This window comes from Ambystoma mexicanum, chromosome 3p (assembly GCF_040938575.1).
Source record: "Ambystoma mexicanum isolate Mex_15411 chromosome 3p, UKY_AmexF1_1, whole genome shotgun sequence".
Classification (NCBI taxonomy): Eukaryota; Metazoa; Chordata; class Amphibia; order Caudata; family Ambystomatidae; genus Ambystoma; species Ambystoma mexicanum.
The window spans coordinates 949,170,325-949,193,714 of record NC_090925.1 but is presented as its reverse complement, the minus strand read 5'-3'; the positions used below and the strand labels follow the sequence as shown (position 1 = coordinate 949,193,714).

The window sequence follows — 23,390 nt, the reverse complement described above, 5'->3', positions numbered from 1 at the left end:
CCCGCCTCTACATCTATTACACTGGTCGTCTCACCTACTGTTCCCCAACGTACGACCGTTTTATTATCAGTATATCAATTCTGTATTATTGTCAACAGATGGCTTGGTATTCTCTGCGGTCTTTAAATCTATGAAGATCGCATACATTTGACAAGATTAAATAGAGGTGAAAGCTTTGCTCGATAGTAATTTGACCTGGCTGGCTGGAAACCAGCCTGTAGATGGTTGATAATCTCGGCAGATTCCACCCAGCTCTGCAGATGTTTTTTGTATTACCATGGCAAAGAATTTTCCTGACATATCTAGCAAGCAAATTGGGCAAAAAGTCCCAAGGCACTCCTTACCTCCTTTTTTATATATAGGAACTATTTCAGCCCTGCACCATGATTCGTGTACCATATTCAAATTGCCTGCCATGTTAAACAGGCAGGAAAGTAGTGGGGCCCACACCTGTGGTTCATTCTTGTAGAGGTCGAGAGGGATTTTGTCTGGGTCGGGGGCCTTTCGACCTCTCAATAAGGCTAGCGCTTCCTCAACCTCAGCAATAGCTAGGGTGAAGGCTCCAGTGCTCATGTTCAACATACCTTCGGTTAATGAATCGCCCACTAATTCCTCAATTGGAGGTGCCGAGGTATCCCTATACAATCCTTGGAAATTATTCCTCCACATATCTGAAGTTATGCTACATGTTAGCTCAGAATCATAGCGAGATTCCGTGCCAATGACTTGCTTCCAGAGCATAGAAGGATCTCCGCTTTAAATGCCATCTAACAGATCCTCCCACTTTTGTCTAAATTAGGGCAATTACTTCTTTTTAACTATACATTTGTAATTATTCCTAAGGGTGCAAAGCCGTAGCTGGTCTACAGGCATTCTACCTGCTAGTCAAAGCCCAATTTCATTCTTGGCAGCCCTGCACTCTTCGTTGAACCAAATGTTTTTCCTCAATGTCAGCCTTCTATTCTCTGCCACAGGATATGCTAATAATGGGTATACATTATTAACCAGAGTTCCATACTATGCAAACACCCTCTGATCTGTGCATTCCCTACTATAAATGTTCTCAATGTTTGTAGAAATGGCATGGTAAATGTTTGGCTTGCTGTCATTCGTTAACATTGACCACATTGACACCCTGGCTCCTTCTCTGGCTGATTTCTGCAACCACTCCTTTGCACTCGAGTCTTCCCCTCCCCCATTAAACACTCCCCGTGTGAACTCTCTTCATAAGAAACCTTCTGCCAACCCTTCCTGCGCGGCTAACTATCGTCCAGTCTCCATCACTCCTTTCCTGGGCAAACTACTGGAAAAGCTGGCCATCTCCCAGCTTAATCTTCACTCTGAATCTGTTGGTTGTCTCCATGACCATCATTCTGGCTTCAGAGCTGCCAGAAGCACGGAAACAGCTCTCCTGAACATCCGTGAAGACCTGCTCTCCAATCTCGATTCCAACACCCCCTGTGTCCTCATCCTACTTGATTTCTCTGCTGACTTTGACACAGTCAACCATGCCATCCTGCTCAACCGTCTCTGTGATAACCTGGGTACCACCGATCAGGCCATGGCTTGGCTGTCCGCCTTTCTCTCCGATCAACCCTTCCAAGTCCAACATGGGTCCTTCCTCTCCTCTGTCTCTATCTCTATCTCTACCTGTGGTGTTCCCCAGGGGTCTAACCTCTCTCCCTGGCTATTAAACCAATACCTAGCACTTTTCGCCCACTGCATTGCCGCTCTCTGCCCCAACTTCCAGTGCTATGGGGATAACACTCAGCTCATTTTTGGGCTTCCTTCAGCCACCTCTTCTCCTTCTCTCATCTCTGACTGTCTGTCCGCCATCCAGGAGTGGTGTGCCACCAATGATCTCTGCCTTAATGCCAGTAAGACAGAGATTCTCATTGGCTCACCTGCTGCCTCCTTTCCTTTTACTCTCTGGCCGGCCTCTTCTGGCCCTCTTCCTGCTCCCACCTGTGAGGCTAAAAACCTCTGGGTCATTTTTGACTCCACACTTTCCTTCTCTCCTCACATCTCTGACGTCGCTAAGAAGTCACACTACCAGCTGCACCTCCTCAGAGGTATTCTTCCTTTCCTCTCCTTCCCCCAGAAGCTCACTGTATCCAGAGCTCTGGTTCTCTCTAGGCTGGACTACTGCAACAGCCTCTTTCTAAATCCGCCTGCCTATACTTTCCGCCCTCTGCAACTCATCCAAAATAGGACTCCGAGACTTGTACTTGGCCCCGAGCCCAGGGCTCGTATCTCTCCAGGACTGAAATCTCTGCACTGGCTCCCAGTGGCGGCGAGGATTACGTTCAAAACCCTCTGCATTGTCCACACGACCTTCTGGGACCTCAATACCTTCAACTCTCTCTTCGTAAATATTGCTTCTCCAAGCAGCAGGTTGGTGGTAGATCTCTTTCTTCTACTGGGGCTTCCCTCTGGAACAGTGTCCATGGCTCTCTGAAACTTGAGGAGGACCATCTCCGGTTCCGGAAGCACCTCAAGACCTTCCTCTTTGCTTCTGCTTTCTCTCCTCCTCTCCCCTGCTGATCTCCTGGCTGAATCTGAAACTGCACTGGTTACCTGGCTACCCTCTGATGTCGGGCCAAGGTCTCCCCCTCTTCTCAGTTGCACACCTGCATTTCCCCCCCCAGCAACACTTGCACTCAGGGACTGTTTCTGTGTCCCTACAGCCCCTACTAGCACTTGACACCTGATGGCTGCACTTAACCTTGCACTTGCCACCAGCTGGCCGCACTTTTATTTATTGTCTTTATTTATTTTACTGTTATCCTATGTACGGCACTGCCCCCACCTCTTTCCCCCTGCACTTTTCCCCTTCCCCCCTCCCGTGCACTTGCGCGATCTCAATGTGTCTCCTAGCCTAGTAGGATTGTTGTCTGTGTCTTCCCTCTATTTCCCCTCCCTTATCTCGTTGCGCCTTGAAATATTTGTGTATAGGGGCGTTATAAATGACATATCATATCATAACACCATGGCCCATTTAATTGAATTATGAGCATGCCCACTAACTGCGATTTGAGTAGACCGCTGGCTGCAGGTACTGCGGTACAAAGACTGCCAGGTAACTGGTATGTGGTTGCTCTCATGGCGATTCAGGGCTTAAAATGTAGTAGCTAAGTCCCAATCCGCTGCTGTAATGAGGAGATAATCCTAGATGAGCCGCTGTGGCCAACAAAAGTTTCTTTGGCTGGTTGATCTTGGCTAATACGGCTATTAAAGGCCCTAAGGTTGAGCCCGTACAAGATCTGAGCTGTTTCAATGGCCTGTTTATGTGTCTTGGATGGATAATCCGCCACTAGTGCAGGTATCTCCCAGGCCAAGTTTTGTTCTTCCCACTCATCGTCCAGCTCCCTCAAGAGTTCGAACTGGAGATTGGGGTCAAGGGCAACTAAGATCTGGAAACCATCCGGATTTCAGTGCTCCGATCTATGCACATATTCTTGCATTAGAACCGTCAGTGATAGTGGAGAACTCCAAATAAGTGCTGGAGATCCAGTGATCCAGTCTCACAGTCCTCAATGTTCCAATTTAAACTTGTTTTTACCGAAATTAGCAGTCCTCCACCAGGTCTTGCTATGGGGCCCTTCTTGGATGGTACATTAAATTCTGTATAGTCTTGGGTCACTATTTCATCAAGGGCCCTTGTCTCCTGCAGACATATTAGATCATAACCCCTTAGGAAATCACACCAGACAGAATCGTCCAGGAATTTTCCTACACAAACGATATTCCAAGCCAGTACATTGCAGGATGCATTATTATTTATGGGGGCAAAACTGGGGTCATTAGTGAGTCAATTCAGGCCTTGCAGCCCACTGTCTGCTGGCATGAAAGCTACTGAGCTGAAGACCAAGCCAGCATTCAGCTCTCTCCCATGGACCCCAATATTGGTCAAGTGCGGTCTTTAGGCAGCGGGTAAGATCTGCATTTGTTGTCTAAGAGTCCATCTACCAGAATTCTATTCTTTAGAAAGACTCTGATGTAAACATCCATGCCCGAAGGCATCTGACCCTGCACTCAACGTGTGACGTTTTCCCTTATAACAGACACACAGTCCCTCACGTCTTGGCACATTGACCATTGACACAGACATATTTCCCCAGTGGGGGTCCCTATTGTATGGGTCTGTCCCAGTTCCAAATGTTTTGAGGTAGGTGAGTCCAGGCTGGTTATACCCTTGCATTCTCCGCGGGGGATGAGCTTTGCCATACCTATCAATGGTGTCGGTAATGGACTTGGACCCTTCTACGGGCACCCACCTAGATCTCCTTGCTAGACCCTTTGCCACTTTTGGGGCTACTGTACCTACTTTTATTTTGATATTGCTTGTTTGAAAAGGACATAAAATATCCCAGCAAGGACGCCAGAGGGCTGCATATAAAAAAATGAACACTAGGATATACAGGAAACAATGAAAATGGCATTAACCATTGCACAAATATAAAGCACAGCAACATAATGGGGGGAGGGGGCTAATGTACTCACGGCATTGAGTTTTGGCACAGCCATCAAGTTTCCTGTGCTCCCTGACTCTGTCATAGTGCATTAAAGCCCCAATAAATACCACATGCACCAAGATATGGTCCTGTGGGGCAAATGCCTAAGCTGTAACCAGGAGTATCTTTTGAGTGACAGGGCTGTCTGCATTTGAACCCGCTGGTCTGACTCTTTCCTTTCATGACACAGGGACGCTTTGCTGGTGATCCAGTGGAACATCCGGGCATTCAACGCTGTGAAGAACTGGTCCTGGATGAAGCTCTTCTTCAAGATCAAGCCGCTGCTGAAGTCGGCGCAGACCGAGAAAGAAATGGCCAACATGAAGGAGGAGTTCCTAAAGCTGAAGGAGGCGCTGGAGAAATCTGAGGGGAAAAGGAAAGAGCTGGAGGAGAAGCAAGTCAGTCTGACCCAAGAGAAGAACGACCTGGGCCTTCAGCTTCAGGCAGTAAGTCGCACCTAGGTCACCACTGGTCCCCTTGATAGTGAGAAGTAGGGACATCGGAGGGTGTCCCCACCAGCAGTTTTGCCGATGTACATATTTCTGATCGTGCACCTAAAGTAAATGTATACAAATATTTTTGGCATTGAAAATTCGATCTAACTGCATCTCCAACCTTCATCGCTTCCTCCCAAAATAAATACCTTGCTACTTTCCTGAAACCATATTGAGGTTCACTGCACCTTTTCTGAGTTGTCTCTTATACCAGCTAAACAATACACTTACATTATTGAAACTGTGTTTTAGAGTGGAGCAAAAAATGAGCAAGGCTTGCCTCTGTTCTCAAGATTAATGTAGTGGTTTGCTACGTTTGTTAAGGAGTCAAGTGCTGCATGCTTCACAAGCTCTCTCCCTTATGTGGGCATGCGTGTTATAAGCAAATGAATGCTCACTGCATTCGCTTCTGGCAAGATTCACATGATATTGCAATGGAGTGGCTGGTTCTGCAATACTCTCCCTTCTGGTTCTTGACACTGATACATGGCAGAAGTTGATAGGATTGGCAAGCCTGTTCTAGGCCTTCTGCCTGGGCCTTTACAGCTGCAGCTGGTGGTGATTTTGAAAAGGTTTCCTGCTCCACCTCCCACTTTTCTGTAGTCGAGAGTCCAGGCCAACTGAAAGCGAGCATCAAGGGTTTTCCTTGAACCCATGGAGCGAACAGTGGCCTTGCTGTACGTTGATAGATTCCTGCAGCACATCATCTGCTTTTGCCATTTATTCCACTTGGGTCCCAGATTAGAAGCTATTTGGGTGACACGTTCAGGAAAAATCCAGCCAGTCATATTTTCCTTGTAAAAAGTGAATGTTGGCCTGAAAACAGTTGCAGTCAAGTCTGTTGGCTCGAGTCACCAGCAACTGAACAGATCACAGTAATCTGGTAGCAACAAAGCTCTCTCTGAAGTTTGCAATATAGTTCTCAATGATAATTGAAAAAGGAGGCAGGATGTTGGTAGGCGCATCAGACTAACACCAATGCAGCCCTATCAGCCGGTATCGAAATGCTGTTTCATGCACCTTATATGCCATGTACTGAAGCAGTGCCATGAGTCACCTTAAAAGGCATGGGTATCAAGAGTAGTTCCTCGAATAGCATCCACTGATTGTAGGTACTCTGCAAAGTATAAGGCAGTAATGCCAGGAGAGAGTGATGTGGCACCTTCCAGCTTCCTTTGGATCGCCCACTGGGGCACCTCAGGTTTCAATTCATCTGAGTCACCTGACACACACGCCATCCGAGTTTGATGTGCTTCTCTAGTTCACATCTTCTTACCAGAAGGGGGGCTCAGTGCAACCTCCTACAGCCTGGTGGGTTACAAAGAGAATGAGACCAGATCAGGACCACACGACCCATGAAGCATGCCCATTCCAGCTTTCTCTTTCATCTTACACTATGATAACTTCCCTGGGAAGGCCTTGGTCCTTATTGAATAATGATGAAGTAATAATGTTGACTGAGCAAAAGTAAATCCAGGAAACCGGCATGTACTATATAATAAAGTGTATGGGCAATGGAAAATACAAGCAACCTAGAATTTGGGTTAATGCATTGCAAGCTATATTAAGAAACACAATGCAAGACTGAGGTCAATATGGTGCATAATATTAATAGTAAGCACTCGAGCCACTGTGTTGCATGGGTAATGAAACTTCATAATATGTCATTTTTAAACATTGAGGTCTTTGCCCCCACTCGATCAGGGGTCTGCAGCCTTTGGCTCATCAGATGTTTTGATCTACAACTCCCATTGTCCCTCACCGTTGACTAGGCTGATGGGCGTTGTCCAAAACACGCAGAGAGCCAAAGGTTGCAGACCCCTGAATTAGAGTGTACCTCATGAGTCTTCTTAAAGTTAGATTATTTCTCACTCAGGTTTGGGTGTGATGACAGTGAAATGCAGCTAAGCAGCGTCATCAACCAAACATGAACAAGAACACGCCGTGTTTACTTTAATTTTTAGGAGCCGATAGTCCTTGGGCCCCACAATAACATATGCCAGATGAAACACATTTGAACTGTTTGCCAATTGATCAAACATACAAGCACTTTCCATCTTCCCTGACAAGATGGCACCAGCAGCTGACAAGAGCCACACAACCATGGCATGCAGAGTCTGGCCAAATGTAAAATGGGAGGATGGGAGGATGGGGTCTCTATATATCATGCTCATATGTTTGCCTTTTGGTTCCTTCAGGAGCAGGACAATCTTGCAGATGCAGAGGAGAGATGTGACCTCCTTATTAAAGCAAAGATTCAGCTGGAGGCTAAAGTGAAGGAGTTGACGGAGAGGCTGGAGGATGAAGAGGAGATGAACTCTGACCTAACCTCCAAGAAACGGAAATTGGAAGATGAATGTGCTGAACTGAAAAAGGACATTGATGACCTGGAGATCACACTGGCCAAAGTGGAGAAGGAGAAGCATGCTACGGAGAACAAGGTCATTACAGACCATGTTACGTGGAGGTTCATGTGGGTTCCAAAAACACACAACCAAAGGGGTCCACATGTCTGGTTGGCTCGATCTTGGGAACTCCGAGACCCGATGGAAGGAGGCTACGCTTATCACTTAGGGCACATCATGAAAGGTTTCAGGTCACCTAGGCTCTCGGGGCACATCGCCAGGAGGGGCATGTACACTTCATAACACATCACAAGAGTGCTCCAGGGTCTTCTAAGCTCTACAAATAGGTCAATCGGAGGTTCATATTGCCTGTCAGGATATGCCACAGATAGTGGGCTGAGTTGTAGATAAGGAGTCGACCAGACCTGCAGACATGTCAATGGAAGGTATCTGTTCACGGCGAGGTCCCACAGCAGATTTAAGTAGGTTATGGGGTTAGCTCATCCCCAGCGATACATTACAGGAAGGTTCAGGGGTGTACTGTGCCTCAAGACATGTCAGAGGAAGGGTACAGGGTGAACTAAGTTCGCAGGGCATAACAAATGAAGGTTCTTGTGTCCTTTAGGTTTCAAGGACACATTTTAGAAAGGTTTTGGGTTGTACTAAATTCTTAAAACAAGGGTTAAGTTCTGGCTTGTACTAAGCTCCCAGAGAACATAAGAGGGTGGTGGAGGGCGTGGGGGGGGGGCTGATGGCCTACTGAACACCCTTGTACGATAATATTACATGATTATAAAAGCCATTCTTGGGTGTTTGGCACTAAATTTCTATGAGTTTATCAACATTGAGCACAGGAAAGTTACTACTGGATCACTCATATCATTCATGGATCACTCATATCACACATTTGCTAAGTGACACATTTTCAGAAGATGCTTTCTCCCTTTCTTTTACCACCTTTTATATTAATCTGACAGCAGCAGTGATCAGATGACTGACATGCCAGGTTTATCAGCCATGATTTCTTTTTCTGAAATCCACCAAATTATTCCTAAAGCCATTCCTGCTTAAATTGCTTTTGATTTTAGTCAGCTTTGATAACAATTTAAATGTAGGAAATCCATGCAAAACGAGACACAAACCCCAGGTCATTGTTATAACTTTTCTTTCCTTTCTATGACCCCAGGTTAAAAACCTTGTGGAAGAGATGGCTGCTCTGGATGAGATCATTGTAAAGCTGACCAGGGAAAAGAAAGCGCTGCAGGAGTCCCATCAGCAGGCCCTGGACGACCTGCAGGCCGAGGAGGACAAAGTGAACACCCTCACCAAAGCCAAAGCCAAGCTGGAGCAGCAGGTGGATGACGTAAGTCCCAACAAGCATTGCTACCAATGTTAACAGGCTTCCTGGTCAACCAGGGCCAGAAGAGCACAGAAAAAACAGGAAACAGCATTCAATATTATCCAACTGCAGAAATAACTGCATAACGGTGGCAGGCATAATGCTGCAGTTCAGTCCACAATAAAGCAAGTGATGCTAGCGAAATGACATACACATTCTATGCATTCTATTGGTGAGGTGGAGGGTGTGAACGACCAAATATATTACATTTAAGCAGTTAATATGAGTGAGCACCTTTTACCCAAACAAAGAGGTTCAGAAATCAGACCCATAATCCACAGAGTAAACTGTAAACAATGACAGATTTCTGAGCAAAATAAGATGGTTCAAGCATAATGTGGCCTGGTAGTTTTACAGGCTGATAGGCCTTTTGAGAAATTAGGAGATTTCTGTGACAGGCTGGTAGGATCGGTGCAGTCCAGGCATGTCAGCGATCCTTATGAAGGATAATGAGAAGTTCCACTAAAGTACGATATTATGGGTAACACAACAAGGAAAACTAATAAGGGAAATGCTAAATAATGATGTCACCAGTATTCTCATATGGTTGCTAAATTGCTTCAGAGATTGCAGCCAGAGCGTAGTGATTAATGGAGCCGCTTCTGGTCAGAAGAAAGCTACATGTTGAGTACCCCTAGGTTCAGTATTAGAACTTCTTTTTATTTAATGAAGGCTTTAATGACCTAGAAGGAGTTCTAATAAATTTTTAAAAATGTGTTAATTATGGATTAGTAGAGCAAGGTTACAGAGCTGAGCAGGTGCACATGATATGTGCGTTATACCACATGGATGTCAAGTCAGGCCCATCGGGGTAACAATTAAAGATGGGAAATGAATGGATAGATTTCAATGGCTCCCAAATGATTTGGTCCAATAGTGGATCTCCATATTAGCAGACAGCTAGATGCAGTGACCATAGAAATATAAAAATGCAACTTTGCAATGAGCTGAAAGGAATTCTTTCTGAATCGAAAAAAGTATAAGGAATTATAAGAAAATGTAAAGGTAAATGGTGAATATGATCCATCTACATAGGATAATATGTGTTCAGTAACCTTTAGCCCGGTTTTGAGAAAGGCCTGGATGCCCGAAGCATGTGCCAACACAAACAAACGGTCGATTAATCAACTCATGAATAAAATGAAAATCATGAAAAACTAGGCCTTGAGAGATTCGTTGGATGCCTGGCGCAATCTAAGACTACAACTAATTTTAGAATTTATATCAGATTTAAGGAAAGGGTGTGCCTTACAGTACTCTGTAGATGCGAAAGACACAACTCTTTCAGGATTAAGAGATCTATGTTGCAGGGAGAAAGCCGTCCTACCCAATTTCTGTTGTTAACCATCAGAGCAGTTGCCTCCTGTAACAGTTCCCCAAAGGAGTTAGCTATGCGTGCATCCCTACAAGCAGTGAAGTATATGCATGACCAGCAGTGATATAGCAATAATATAGCAATTATCTGTGGCCTGTGAGCCCTGCCCAACTAGCTTTGGAATCGATTAATTTGTATAAAAGCTTCAAATTCGGGTTATATATTTTTTCTGCAATATATTTTTTCTGCAGCTGGAAGGCTCCCTGGAACAAGAAAAGAAAATAAGAATGGACCTTGAGCGGGCCAAACGCAAACTGGAGGGGGACCTGAAACTGACGCAGGAGTCGGTCATGGACCTAGAAAACGATAAACAGCAGCTGGAGGAAAAGCTCAAAAAGTGAGTTACCTGCTTGAAGACCCAGGGTCTGCTTGAAGGCCCTTAGCAAGCAACCCAAAGTCGAATCCCTTCTCATTGGCGACCAACATGTGAAACCTCAAACCTTCTGATGTCAAGCTCTTTATTAATAAGATGGTTGTAACAGAATCTATCGGATTACTGCAACCCCCATCACTGCGACCCCGAAATTGCAGATTTGTTTTTATTATTCGACCCCCTTTACACCATATATATGCAGGGGGAGAGCCCCCGCAAGCCCCCCTACTTGCAATATATACCATTACCCCCCCCCCACTCCCCCAAATCCCCGCCCCACACATATATGTGGTGTAAAGGGGGTCCAAATAAAAAACAAAGTCGAAATTTCCGGAGGTCGCAGTCATGCAGGCACAGTAATGGTATAATCCCGGTATAACGTATTTAAGATCTTCACCAGAAATCTAGCAGGAGATGTGTTCTGAAATGTGGCATTTAGTCACTGGCTCTCTATTTTCTGGTAACATTACTGTATTTCACTGAAGTGTGGGGGGGTAGTGGAATTGTTTTTCGTGCCCTGAAGATTGACCAAACTGCCCCACAGTGATGGGTCCGTGTGTTTTTGAGTGTGAACATAAGTGCCCCATAGGGCCTTATTGACATGCCTGGGCACAGAAGTAGGCCCACAAAGTTTTTGAACTGCCTGTGTTCTGCAAATGTTAACTAGGGCCGTTTGTATACTGCAAATACTAATCATGGCCATTTTCTCAGCCATGCCTTGGGATCATTCCGGGGCCACTATGGCTCTTTCCTAGATTGTGGACCGGGCATCACTTTGGCCAACCCACATTTCTTTTGTTTCCTCTCCCAGGAAAGACTTTGAGATCAGCCAATTGAATTCAAGAATTGAAGATGAGCAGGTTCTCTGCGGCCAATTACAGAAGAAGATCAAAGAACTCCAGGTAAATTAGCTACTGGAATCAATACTGATTGAATTGAAAACACACAAAATAATGTAACATCAATGAATTAGTGATATAAAATCAAGCAAAGTGGCAGATAAGAGCGTTTATGTTTTGTAAATACTTTGAAGCAGGTGGTGTTTGCACCTACGCATCCTTGAGATGCTCTGAGGAGGCAGATGGGATCTATGCATGTGCATCGTGGCGCTGAAGATCTCTACACACGTGCATCTTTGAGCTTCTATTGAGCAGATGGTATTTACACATATGGTCTTTGTATTCTTTAAAGGAGATGGTTTGTATGCATGTGCATATGGGCACGGAAGAGTTGCACATGTGTATCTTGCAACATATATCGGGAAGATGGAATTTACACATGTGTATCTTCAAAGACATATTTGAAAGCTTTGAAGCAGATCGTTTCTATGCATGTGCATCTTGGCACGGAAGACTTCTGCACATGTGCATCTTGGAACTGATATTGGCCAGATGATATTTACACGTGTGTACCCTTGAACACATATGGTCTGTGTATGCCTTCAAGAAGATGGTGTTTGGAAGTTTGCATTTTGGAGGCAATCTAACACATATGTATTTGCTAACGTGCATCACCGATAAGCACACACACAGATGCTGTTTGCACAAGTGCATCCTAGATAGTATTTAAGTATTTACATTTTGTACATGCTCCCTGCAAGAGGTATTTGCAGATATGCCTCCTCAGAATGTTTTAAAGTGCATGGTATTTGTAAATCTGCCTGCAGGGTATGTATTAAATCACATGGTATTTGCGCACATGCCCCCTGGGTATGCTTTCAAGCTGGTAGTATTTTCACATGTGCTTTCTGGATATGCTTCAAATCAAGTGGTATTTCAATGTGTGCACCATTAGTATGCTTTAAAGAGGATAAGATGGTGCTTGCACATGGGCATACTAGAGTCACTTCCAACAGCTGAAGTATATAGTATTTTCACTTTTGCTTATAGGAAAATGATCTAAGGCACATTATTTTGCACGTTTGCATCTTGCATGTACACTACGCTTCCCTAAATATTCCCACAGACAGATGTCGAGGTATTCAGTGCATGTCGACTTATGTGGCAAAACAGAAAGCGACGCACATAAGGCATTTGATTCAGTGAAAAAGTAAATGTTGGCTAATCTATTTTCTGAACACACGCATGATGAGTTTGGTGTGTTCAACACAAATTACCCACATTATCAGGGCAGCTATCTATTCCTCTTTAAATGACAACCATGCGCACCAGACCTATATTGACAGCGCAAAAGGGATTGGAGCAAACAGGAGCTCCTCCAATCCTGCCAATAGAGGCAAAAAAATTAGCAACTTGATTTTCCACTGTTTGCTACTTATACACGGGAAAGCTGGAGCCTATGTGCCCCTGTTTATCAAAAACTAGCAAGAAATGAGCAGACTGGTTGGAACGAAGTGTCTCCCTCAGCTGTTGGTCACAATGTTTCCCTCTTTCTTTTTCTGTCTTCCTCTGTTCACCCATATCCTCACATTCCGTGTAGGCACGCATTGAAGAGCTAGAGGAAGAGCTGGAGGCCGAGAGAGCTGCCAGGGCGAAGGTGGAGAAGCAACGCTCGGAGGTGGCACGGGAGCTGGAGGAGCTAAGCGAGCGTCTTGAGGAAGCCGGGGGTGCCACCTCCTTGCAGATTGAGATGAACAAGAAGCGGGAGGCTGAGTTTCTGAAGATGCGCAGAGACTTGGAGGAGGCCACCCTGCACCACGAGGCCACAGCTGCCGGCCTACGCAAGAAACACGCTGACACCGTCGCTGAGCTGGGGGAGCAGATTGACAGCCTGCAGCGGGTGAAGCAGAAACTGGAGAAAGAGAAGAGTGAGATGAAAATGGAACTCGATGACTTCTCCTCTAACATTGAACAGCTGACCAAAAACAAGGTTAGGATATATCCTTACATTCATCAATCTATCCTTTAGTTAAAGGTAAAGAATGGCTACATTTGTGTTTTTGGCAGACCTTTCTCTTCACTTCCATTTCCACCACTAAGTCGGAGGAGTGATGGGTGAGCAAGTACAAATGTTCCGGAATCCCACATTTGTGGGTCCCCAACAGTTGGCCTGAAGGCTTGGTAATGATTCTCATTGGTTAATCCATCCCATGAAAGTGTCCACCAATGCAGTGTCTGGTAGTGGAAAGTGGTGGAGAAGAGGCTTGACCACCTGATTTTTCCACTCCGGTGTCTCGTTAGGGGAAGATTCCTCTCTGCCTATGTCAGGCAACCTTGGACATTTTAAAAATGTAGGAATTGGTAAATATTATAACCCCTACCACCAGTTCCCCAGAGCAGCAAGTAATTGTAATGAGTAAACATCTGCCTGGTCTACAGGTCTGTTGCTATTTCTTTCAAATTCACAGATCTTTTACTGAGAGTTTCGGTTTTCTGTGGTTATAGCATGGAGATTAAGCTACCGAATTTCATTAACTGATTCTTTTGCTTTAGGCAAATGCCGAAAAGTTATGCAGAACATATGAGGACCAGTTAAGTGAAGCCAAGTGCAAAGTAGATGAACTGCAACGCCAGCTCGCCGATGTATCCCTGCACCGAGCTAGGCTGCAGACTGAGAATGGTGAGTACCAATGACACCCATTTCTAAATAATGGGACCATCTTTGCCCGTGGGTTGTCTGTCTTGCTGCAGATAACGTCAACATCCTTCACATCTCACATAAGCGGACCCATTAGCTGGGTGAGTTCTGGAGGGAAGGTGTGATGGGCTCCCAGGGCATTGAGGTATAGCACCTATATGGATACAGCAAAGATCTTAAAAATCCACAAGGACAGCTGATGTTCGGGGACACCACTCGCTAAAGGGCCGACTATATTTTTCCAGAACACGAACAGGTGCACCATGTATTGGCATGCGGGATGATTTGGGGACAAAGGAAAACACACATATCTAGCTAGGTATTATCTCAATATCACTATGCAACATTACAACTCTGTACCAAGAATGCAGTTATCACTTGTCTACCCCACACTAAATTAGAAATCTCAAATACTGGGCTTGAGTCTGCGAGTCAATCTCTACCCCAGCATTTACACTGCTGCATAGCTATATCTCTTTATGTATTCTTATTACATCTTTCTTTTGATTCCTTTGTATAGCCATTATGTTTTATGAGAGAACCTAGTGATGCATAAAGTTGAGCATTCCAAGTGCAATGCCAAGAGAAGTGGACAGAATTTACAAAGGCCTCTGAGCTACTTAAGGTATTCTGGAAGAGCTACATCCAGATAGTCTTCTGTACATGGATGGCTTTCGATATAGTCATTTATGCAGCCATAGCAAGCTTTCCTCAAAATCCTATATCTCAACCAAACAATGACTAATTGTTCTTAACGCAGTCTACCACTCTTTTTATTTTTTTCTGCTACATAGCATTATTGATTTAGGCCAATTTAAATAAGGCCATCGCAGATGTATGCCACCAGGTTAGACGTGTTGCCTTATTCATTACTAATGCATCTTCTATTAATCTTGTCATTGTAGCGCCTTATCGTTATTCTAAGCATGGGCCAAATCATTTTTGGCTTAAAAGCAACCAAGTGGTCTACATCTTTCATCCCAAGCTACAGTCTGAATTAAATATTTGAGAAATATTTGGGAAATGAAAGTAAAGATGTATAGAAACTGTTCTTACTGACCCTTTGGGCACAACAAATTGAAGGTCACCAAAATGCTGCACCATACTAGACAGAAGCTTCAGGTCTTTCTTTATAGACATCTAAAACTAGGATTACCACTTTATTGAATTAAAGTATCACAGGGCAGGTGCTTTGTGATTAAGAGTAGACCCACGCTTTTCTTGTACCCTTTCCAGTTGATTGGTTGAGCAAATCAAATTGCTAAAATATTGAAAGATTTCCCATACTCGTTTTCTCAACTTTCATAATGCAATTTGGGGAACTTTGGTTCTCGCCTGAGTGTAATATCAATTATTTTCTTCTGTTAACAATTGTCAGAAGTTCTCTACAGCTCAATAATAATCAAAGATAGTTAGCAATGACACACGTTTATTCATCCATATATAAAAAAGCACTGGGGCTATCCAATGCACTAAATAACAACATAGACTCAAGTCTCCTAAGGATTACACAAATTGTCAATGCAAAAACATAGCCCATGCACACTCCTAAGGCATTGAGAATCATTTATTCAACGCTCATGTCCATCACGGCCACTGTGTAGTTTTGCGACAGCCTCAGCGAGGCCTGTATCTGTCCCTTTGCCTAATAATATATATCCCATAACTTGCTTCAGAAACTTTTGTCAAGGGCCATGTATATATTGATAAAGGTCAATACAAGAGTAAGATGCACACATTTCATGAAGGTTATACGCAGCCTTTAGGAATCTTCTTAAACAGTCCTCAAAGCGATTGCAATCTACTTCTATGTGCAGCTCCGGGTGAGGGTTTTCCAGAGAAGCCCTCCATCCTCCACTCCCGGCTTTTATGGGCTTTCCACCAAACCTCCAGCACTTGCATTTAGGTGGTTTGACGATTGTCTTAGCTCCGGATTGAAAGGTTCTGCAGGCCTTCTCTTGGCACTACTTTGGCTTGGGGTGGTGGGCCGTTAATGTCCAAGCCCACCCCTGAATGCAGGTGTTAATGCTACAATGATGACATGAATTCAAAAGAATGCATCATTTTGGATGATTTTAATTTGAATATACACATTAATTTGAGGATTAAGAGGGTACAATTATTAGGGTCTTCATTGTCCTTTACCCGGGGCTGTAATCACCAACTGAAAGCACAGGCAGAAGCTGAGATATGGGAATGTCCCCTGAGGAGCCACCACTTTGCCACAGTGCTTCCAGTGGAAGGTTTAGTGCCGTAGGGCTGCATTAAGCACACCTTGGTCAGTTGGAGACGGGCATACAGCTCAAACCTGATCAGCAATCACAGGCTTACTTTGTCCTGGTCGGTGCTCTTTAATTGAAAGCAGTGACTTCAGCTCTAGTCAGCCACTGAGCTATACTACCCATTGCCATGAGTAGTATAGCTCCGTGGCAATGGGCTCCTCTTGGAAGCAAGACGACGCTGAGCAACACAAGTTCAAATCCCGGGTCCGCGCCTGGAAACCTCTTCAGTATTAAGCGCCTTATAAAAAAACAATTATAATGTGGTTATAGAACTGGACATAAATTGTACAGTTACCTCTGGTAGGTTGACTGTTGATGACATGGCAGTTTAATAGCAGACAGAGCTTTGTGTGCCCAGTGTTTTTTTGGGGGGTTTTTTTGTTGAAAATTTTATTTTCCAAACTTTCAATATTGAAACACACAAACAGTAATAAAACAATATGCATTAACCACATTAATAATCATCAAACTATATACATATAAACCACCCCACCCCTATGGAGTCACAGCATTTTCAATAATCAAGCCTAATATAATAAAAGAAATTTACCCCAGATCTTGTTGAATAAAGCATTTATCTTCTCCCTCCGATACAACTCTTTCCATTTCCGCTAGCATATGCATCTCTGCAATCCACATCTCAATTGTAACAGGATCAGATGTTTTCCAATGTCTCAAAATCAGTTTCTTCCCCACCATTGCACCCAGAAAGATCCATTGTCTCTGAGATGTAGTCAAATCTTCCAGCATTTCATCACTACCTAACACAATGGTCTTGAAATCCATGTAAACCTTTGCATCAAGCATCTTTTCACAGATTTTGTCAAATTCGAACCACAGACCCCTTACCCTCAAACAATCCCATAACATGTGTTCTAAGGTGCCAACCTCATGTACACACACCCAACATTCAGAGCTGTCACTCATTCCCTTTTTCACCCAGTCTCTCAGGCGTCCAATATGTTCTATTTATAATCTTAATTTGACAGGATCTTTCAGCAAGCCCTAAAGAACACAACTTCACATTCTCACAAATACGTGACCAATGATCTTCTGTAATGTCTTCCCCAATCCTCCAGTTCCAATTCAATCTCAAAGCGTCATTTGCCCTATAATTTGACACAATCAGTCTATAAACATAGCTGACTAGGCCACAACCACTCACTCCTGGATTCCAACCAACCATATCCACATTAATTATTTCTTCCATATTCACTTCACCCACCGCCTTCTTGATCCTCCGATAGTCTGCCAGACAAAAATTAGGAATATCAAACTTCATCCGTATCTCCCTAGCCGTCATCCAATTCACTCCATTGAAAATGTCCCCAATCCACTGCACCCCAGCTAGGAACCATTCATGCCAGAACAAAACTTTCCCTTCATGTGTAACACTTGGATTCAGCCAAACTGAAGCACTTGGATCTCTCAATGCATTGAGACCCAAACATTCATTTAAAACTAACCAAGAATTCCGTAAACTCCTAGTCAATGGATCCTCCACCTTTGTTCTGTATGGTTTAGTTCTTAGCAGAGCCCTAGGCAACAATGGGCCTATATGGCTAGACTCTGCACACAACCAGTCCTCTTGCTCCGTTTTAAGGAAGGCAAATAGTGCCCAGTGTTGAATCATCTGAAAACAGACTCCGGCTCTGTGATGTGGGCCACAAAAGCACAGGTTTCCTTACATATGTTTAAATCTGGTTTTCTTTGCAGTTGCTCAAGGTGGAATCAGTTTCCTAACTGAGCTTTCTGGTACAAGGAAACTGAACACATTTCATAGCACACCAGCTACTGGAGGGCCACATGTTGATTGTGTAATAGGCCACAGTATGGAAGGTCTTGATCAGGCAGTCTCCTGTAGTCAGGCTATACCATATCATCCAGATTGAAAAAGGGAACGATGCCGCTATAATACAGGGTTTAGATCCTCACTGGCCAAGATGCAGCCAATTTGGCAGCCGTTGCACTATATAAGACAGTAGACTACATTAAGGAACCAGATGTGCCTTAGCAAAGTCGAGTGGTTATGTAGTGATCAAATATTTTCTATTTCACTAATTAGGTGAGTTGACCCGGCTTGTAGAGGAAAAGGAATCCTTCATCAACCAGCTGAGCCGTGGCAAGGCCTCTTTTACACAAAGCATCGAAGAGCTGAAGCGACAGCTGGAAGAGGAGACCAAGGTAATAGCACTAACAGCAGAGTGGCTGGCCTCAAGACGCTAAAACCTTGCCGACTGCAGGGTTTTCTTTACTCTTTGGGTGGTGAAATCTGTTCATGTAAATATTTCTCAGGCACCCCTTTCTACTCTCTTCTCTACTCTTGTCCTGCCTCTTTATTTCTCACATGAACCCCCATCCCCACCATGTGACTCCAAATGAGACAATATTTCAAATCTGGGGTCTCATGTCACAGATAAGTGCATTCTGGGAATTGTAGACCAAGCTCGCGTCAGTTGGACTTACACACATGATATCAGTTTCTAAAAGGAAAGCCCAGGGCTGGAAATGTGGTGTCCTAGTGACTTTGAGCCATCTGATCACTCCCCAAATCACCCCTCGCCTCCACACAAAAGCCCATTAATGGTGCAGGAGGCATTTTTTATTCCCGAGAGAAGCTGCACAATAGCCTGTGATCTTGTGCAAAGAGCCATCTGCATTCAATTTAAGTGAGAAGGAGGAGGGCGAGCCTTTGAGCCTCTAAGGACATGCTACGAAACGGAGAATGCAGAGCCAGGAACATGAACTTAAATTGGGACTATATACCATGATCAATTCAAAAGAATGAGTTGCATGGTGGTCTTTAATCAAATAATTTGCTGCTGCGTGTCAGTGAAGTTCATCCTCATCAGTGTGCTCACAGGTTTACCAGCCTCTGCGAAAATCAGAGCAATTTCTGCTTACCAGTGCATGTGAAAATCTGCCAGGTCTGGGTCACTCAGCCATGTGTCAGTCTGACATGGGACTAATTCTTCCCCAACCTACTGGTCTTGCAGAGCTCCGGCCTGATGGACATTCTCCCCAGGGCTTTAAGTGGGGTAAGAAATCGAGGGGGGGCTTATTTGGGGGCGTGGCTTTTGGGATGGGCGTGGCCTTAAAAACGTACACGAACAATAGTAAGGTACACAAACATTTTATATATTTGTATGTGTACCTTACTATGGTTTGTCTAGTATGCAAGCCATCTTTTATAAACATCGAAATATGCAACATATTTCTATTTTTATAAAAAATGGCTTGAAAAGATGCACTTTTCAAGCCAACTTTTATAAACCTCGACATATGTTGAGGAGTCCCCAGGTTCACCGAGGGTTAAAGACGCCTCGGCGACCCGGGGAAACAAAGGCACTGTAACTTCCTCTGGTGATACCTCACGCAAGGGGTCACCAGAGGCAGTTACAGTGACTGACAGAAGTGCAAGCCAGCTACAGCGACGCTGTGGCTGGCTGGCACTTCTGTCAGCTGCCTGACTTAATGGCGGGCGCATCTCCTGTCGTGGCTGTGGCCGCGACGGGATAATGCATTCCAGCCAATATTTTGGTGGGACCGGGGGCTCCCGGCTCAACCCCACTTTTGGGAGACTGCCGGGGCCCAGCCCCAGCAGGCCCCAGCCCACTTAAAGCACTGATTATCCCTATTTGCTAGCTTCACCACTTTGGGGGCCTATAACTAACATATATTTAATGATGCAATCTCTTAGGGTCTAATCCTACTTAACAGGTTTTAAGTGTGGTGCTGTATAAAAAGCCCTGAGCAATAGACGGTAGGACGAAAGCCATTTCAGCAGGCCTGAGACTATCTGTGCTTTGCGCTAATTGTTGCCGTCTCACCTTTTAGTCGAAGAACGCACTGGCGCATGCGCTGCAGGCTTCCCGCCATGACTGCGACCTCCTCCGGGAACAGTATGAAGAAGAGCAAGAGGCCAAGGCTGAGCTGCAGCGCTCGCTGTCCAAAGCCAACGCTGAAGTGGCACAGTGGAGAACCAAATATGAAACCGATGCCATCCAGAGAACCGAGGAACTGGAGGACGCCAAGTAAGTCCAGCCAATTATTTATAATTATAATTGGTTATTTATACCCAGAGGTTCCTAAGGGCAGACCCGGGGATCGAACCTGTGCTGCTCTGCATCATCTTGCTTCCAAGGTGAGCATGTTGCCCCTGAGCTATCCTCCCGAGAAAATGTCCGGTGCAGTGCCCTCTAAGGGCGCATGCGTGGGTCCTAGCTCTAGCACATGGCGCTGATAAACCCGTAGGAACTGAGTCCCCTCTGCATCCATCTGTTTGCACCCTTGTGCAGGTTCAAATCCCGACTTCCATCTTTCCCAGGTATGACAAGTGCCCCAGTGTTGGGCAACAGTAATGTCTTTCGTCTAAACACCGAGACAATGCCGGTGTTTTTGAGGGTGTCCAGTCAACTGGTCGACTGCAATTTGGTCGACTGCAATTTGGTCGACGCAATTTGGTCGAATGCCAAATGGTCGAATTTTTTTTTTTTTTTATATATATGTGTTTTGTGGGTTTTCGTGTGGGGAAAAAAAATAAAAAAGAAAAAAAAGGGGGTTGGGGGGGGGACCCCCCCAAAAAAAAAAAAAAAATGGGTAAAAAAAAAAAAAAAAAAAAATTCGACCATTTGGCATTCGACCAAATGGTGTCGACCAAATTGTCTGTCGACCAAATGTTTTCGACCATTTGACTGGTAACCGTTTTGAGTACTTCATGCATCGACATCATATTCATGTTATATACTTGAAGGGAATTCTCGGCAGACAAAGTTGTGTACCCTTTGGTTAAGGAGAGACGGGATACAATGTAGACTGCAATTCTAGAACATGCTACATAAGCCATTTGATGGTAATATAATTGAACATAGTATGTACTAACCTATTTTCAATTGCACACCTTCGCTCAGGCCAAAGAGACAGCATATATGAGCGTGATAGTTGCGGTGGGTATTGCTAATAATACAATACAATAATGCTTTATTTCGGATGTGTTCAGTAAAAACAATTTAAATACACATCACATATAAACATAACAGATTAAAAGTCAGTTAAGAGCAATTTTAAATTTTAAGCACAGTTAAAAAGGTAAAACGCTTTGCAGACGCCACTTACAATTGAAAACAATGCACCCAGTCCTTCCCCGCTCCGCGCTGTACCATTCATACTAGGTGGGAAAGTACCTTGCGAGCATGTGCCATTCCTGTGCCTTTCCACACGAGTGCCGCAAAGAGCGCACTGCAACGCGCCGAGTGAGGCGGGTGGAATGAGGATTCCCGGCGCCGAGCACCCGCGCTGCCACCAGTGAGTATGGGTTACATTCATGCTGCGTGGCTTCCATTACGCAGCCTATTTAAGCTCCTGCTGCTGTATGACCGGGCCGCACTTCTGGTGAGCCCACTTTGTAATATGATTGATATTTTCAATGAAACTGCCCTTATATTAACATATAGCTATGGCAAGTCATTCCTTACGATCTTTTGATTTTAAGATTCAAGCCTTGCTTTACTACCTGGATGCATTGAAGCTAGGGAGCAAGATCCAGATAGGGAGCTATTCTTTTGACCCTCTGGCAGGGGTCAGCAACCTTTGGCTCTCAAGATGTATTGGACTACTAATCCCATCTGCCCCCGCCAGCACAGTAAATTATGAAGGATGATGGAGTTCGAAGTTGAGCATTTCTAGACAGTCACAAGTTACAGACCCCTCCTATAAATCATAACAGGAATACAATCTAAACAATTGTGTTGGTAATGTACAGGGAGAAATACAGGTGGCAGTTTTACAGGATTGTGTACTCATTTTATCAGCTTGCGCAGAACTTGGATGAACCTTAATGTTATTGAAATAAGCCTCTGATGGACATGCTTATATGTGGAGTACTCGATGTCTGAGAACACGCTCTTCTTTGAAATAATGGCTACAAATAAGGTTTTTGTTTACAGGAAGAAACTGGCTGCTCGGTTGCAGGACGCGGAGGAGGCAGTTGAGGCAGCCAATGCAAAGTGCTCCTCACTGGAGAAGACCAAGCATCGCCTGCAGACTGAGATCGAAGACCTGGTCATTGACCTGGAGAGAGCCAACTCAGCTGCAGCAGCGCTGGACAAAAAGCAGCGTAACTTTGATAGAATTCTAGCAGAATGGAAGCAGAAGTACGAAGAGACCCAGACAGAGCTAGAATCGTCGCAGAAGGAGTCCCGGAGCCTCAGCACAGAGCTCTTCAAGCTCAAGAACGCCTACGAGGAGTCTTTGGACAACCTGGAAACACTGAAGCGAGAGAACAAGAACCTCCAAGGTACTGCACAATAGTTCAGACTGCTTGATATGGGCTGGATGTAGATTGTTAGCTGCAGTGGAGTATGGATGAAGTAAACACAAAGTGTAATCAGCTCTTCTTGGGCACAGTGGGAGGCATCCCAATTAAAACCTCTGCTATGATCGCAGCATCATTGACCCGGGCAACCAATTTACATAGATTAACAGTGAGAAAACCCAACCACCAAATAATCAACACAAGTAGCAAATCACAATATTTTATCTAAAATGAAACCCCCATTCCCCAACAACTAGAGTCTGCAGGCCAGTTAGCTCAGTGGGCCTGATTATGAGTTTGGCGGTACCACCAAACTCATTTACCATTACCACAGGGGATAAGCATGCAGTAACTGGAAGGGTCTACACGCCTGAGAATCATGCGTACCCTTGTGTAAAACCCCATTTTGGAGTCTACAGGACTCCATTGGGGTCATGCAGAGTTACTGCATGTGGTTATACAGGATGGGTAATACTGCATGCAGTAAACGTGTGTTAACAGGTGGGCCCGCGTGATTCAGACTCACTCAGACCCTTCTGTAAAGTCCTCCTTTTGGAGTCCATTGGACTCAAATTAGGATGATGCGATATTACAGCACGAGGTAGTACCAACATGGATAATGCCTCACGCAGAAATGCTTTTGATTGCTGGAAATGTCCTCCTCACAACAACAGGAAGAAGAGATCAGTTAAACCTTTAGAACTCTGGATATGGCCGAGTGGTTACAAATCTGTTTTTCTAAAATATTGGCTATATTA

The 23,390-nt window shown here is 44.6% G+C and overlaps 1 protein-coding gene across 1 annotated transcript in view; it reads left to right on the top strand.

Moving 5' to 3' along the window:
* Positions 1 to 23,390, top strand: part of MYH7B (myosin heavy chain 7B) — an 84,762-nt gene that overhangs the window by 43,971 nt on the left and 17,401 nt on the right. Inside the window, exons 23-32 of the mRNA XM_069652259.1 lie at positions 4,705 to 4,960; positions 7,207 to 7,449; positions 8,540 to 8,716; positions 10,319 to 10,464; positions 11,312 to 11,402; positions 12,940 to 13,329; positions 13,893 to 14,019; positions 18,385 to 18,503; positions 20,157 to 20,353; positions 22,265 to 22,614. Coding sequence (XP_069508360.1) covers positions 4,705 to 4,960; positions 7,207 to 7,449; positions 8,540 to 8,716; positions 10,319 to 10,464; positions 11,312 to 11,402; positions 12,940 to 13,329; positions 13,893 to 14,019; positions 18,385 to 18,503; positions 20,157 to 20,353; positions 22,265 to 22,614 — 2,096 coding nt within the window. The remainder of the gene's footprint in view (positions 1 to 4,704; positions 4,961 to 7,206; positions 7,450 to 8,539; positions 8,717 to 10,318; positions 10,465 to 11,311; positions 11,403 to 12,939; positions 13,330 to 13,892; positions 14,020 to 18,384; positions 18,504 to 20,156; positions 20,354 to 22,264; positions 22,615 to 23,390) is intronic.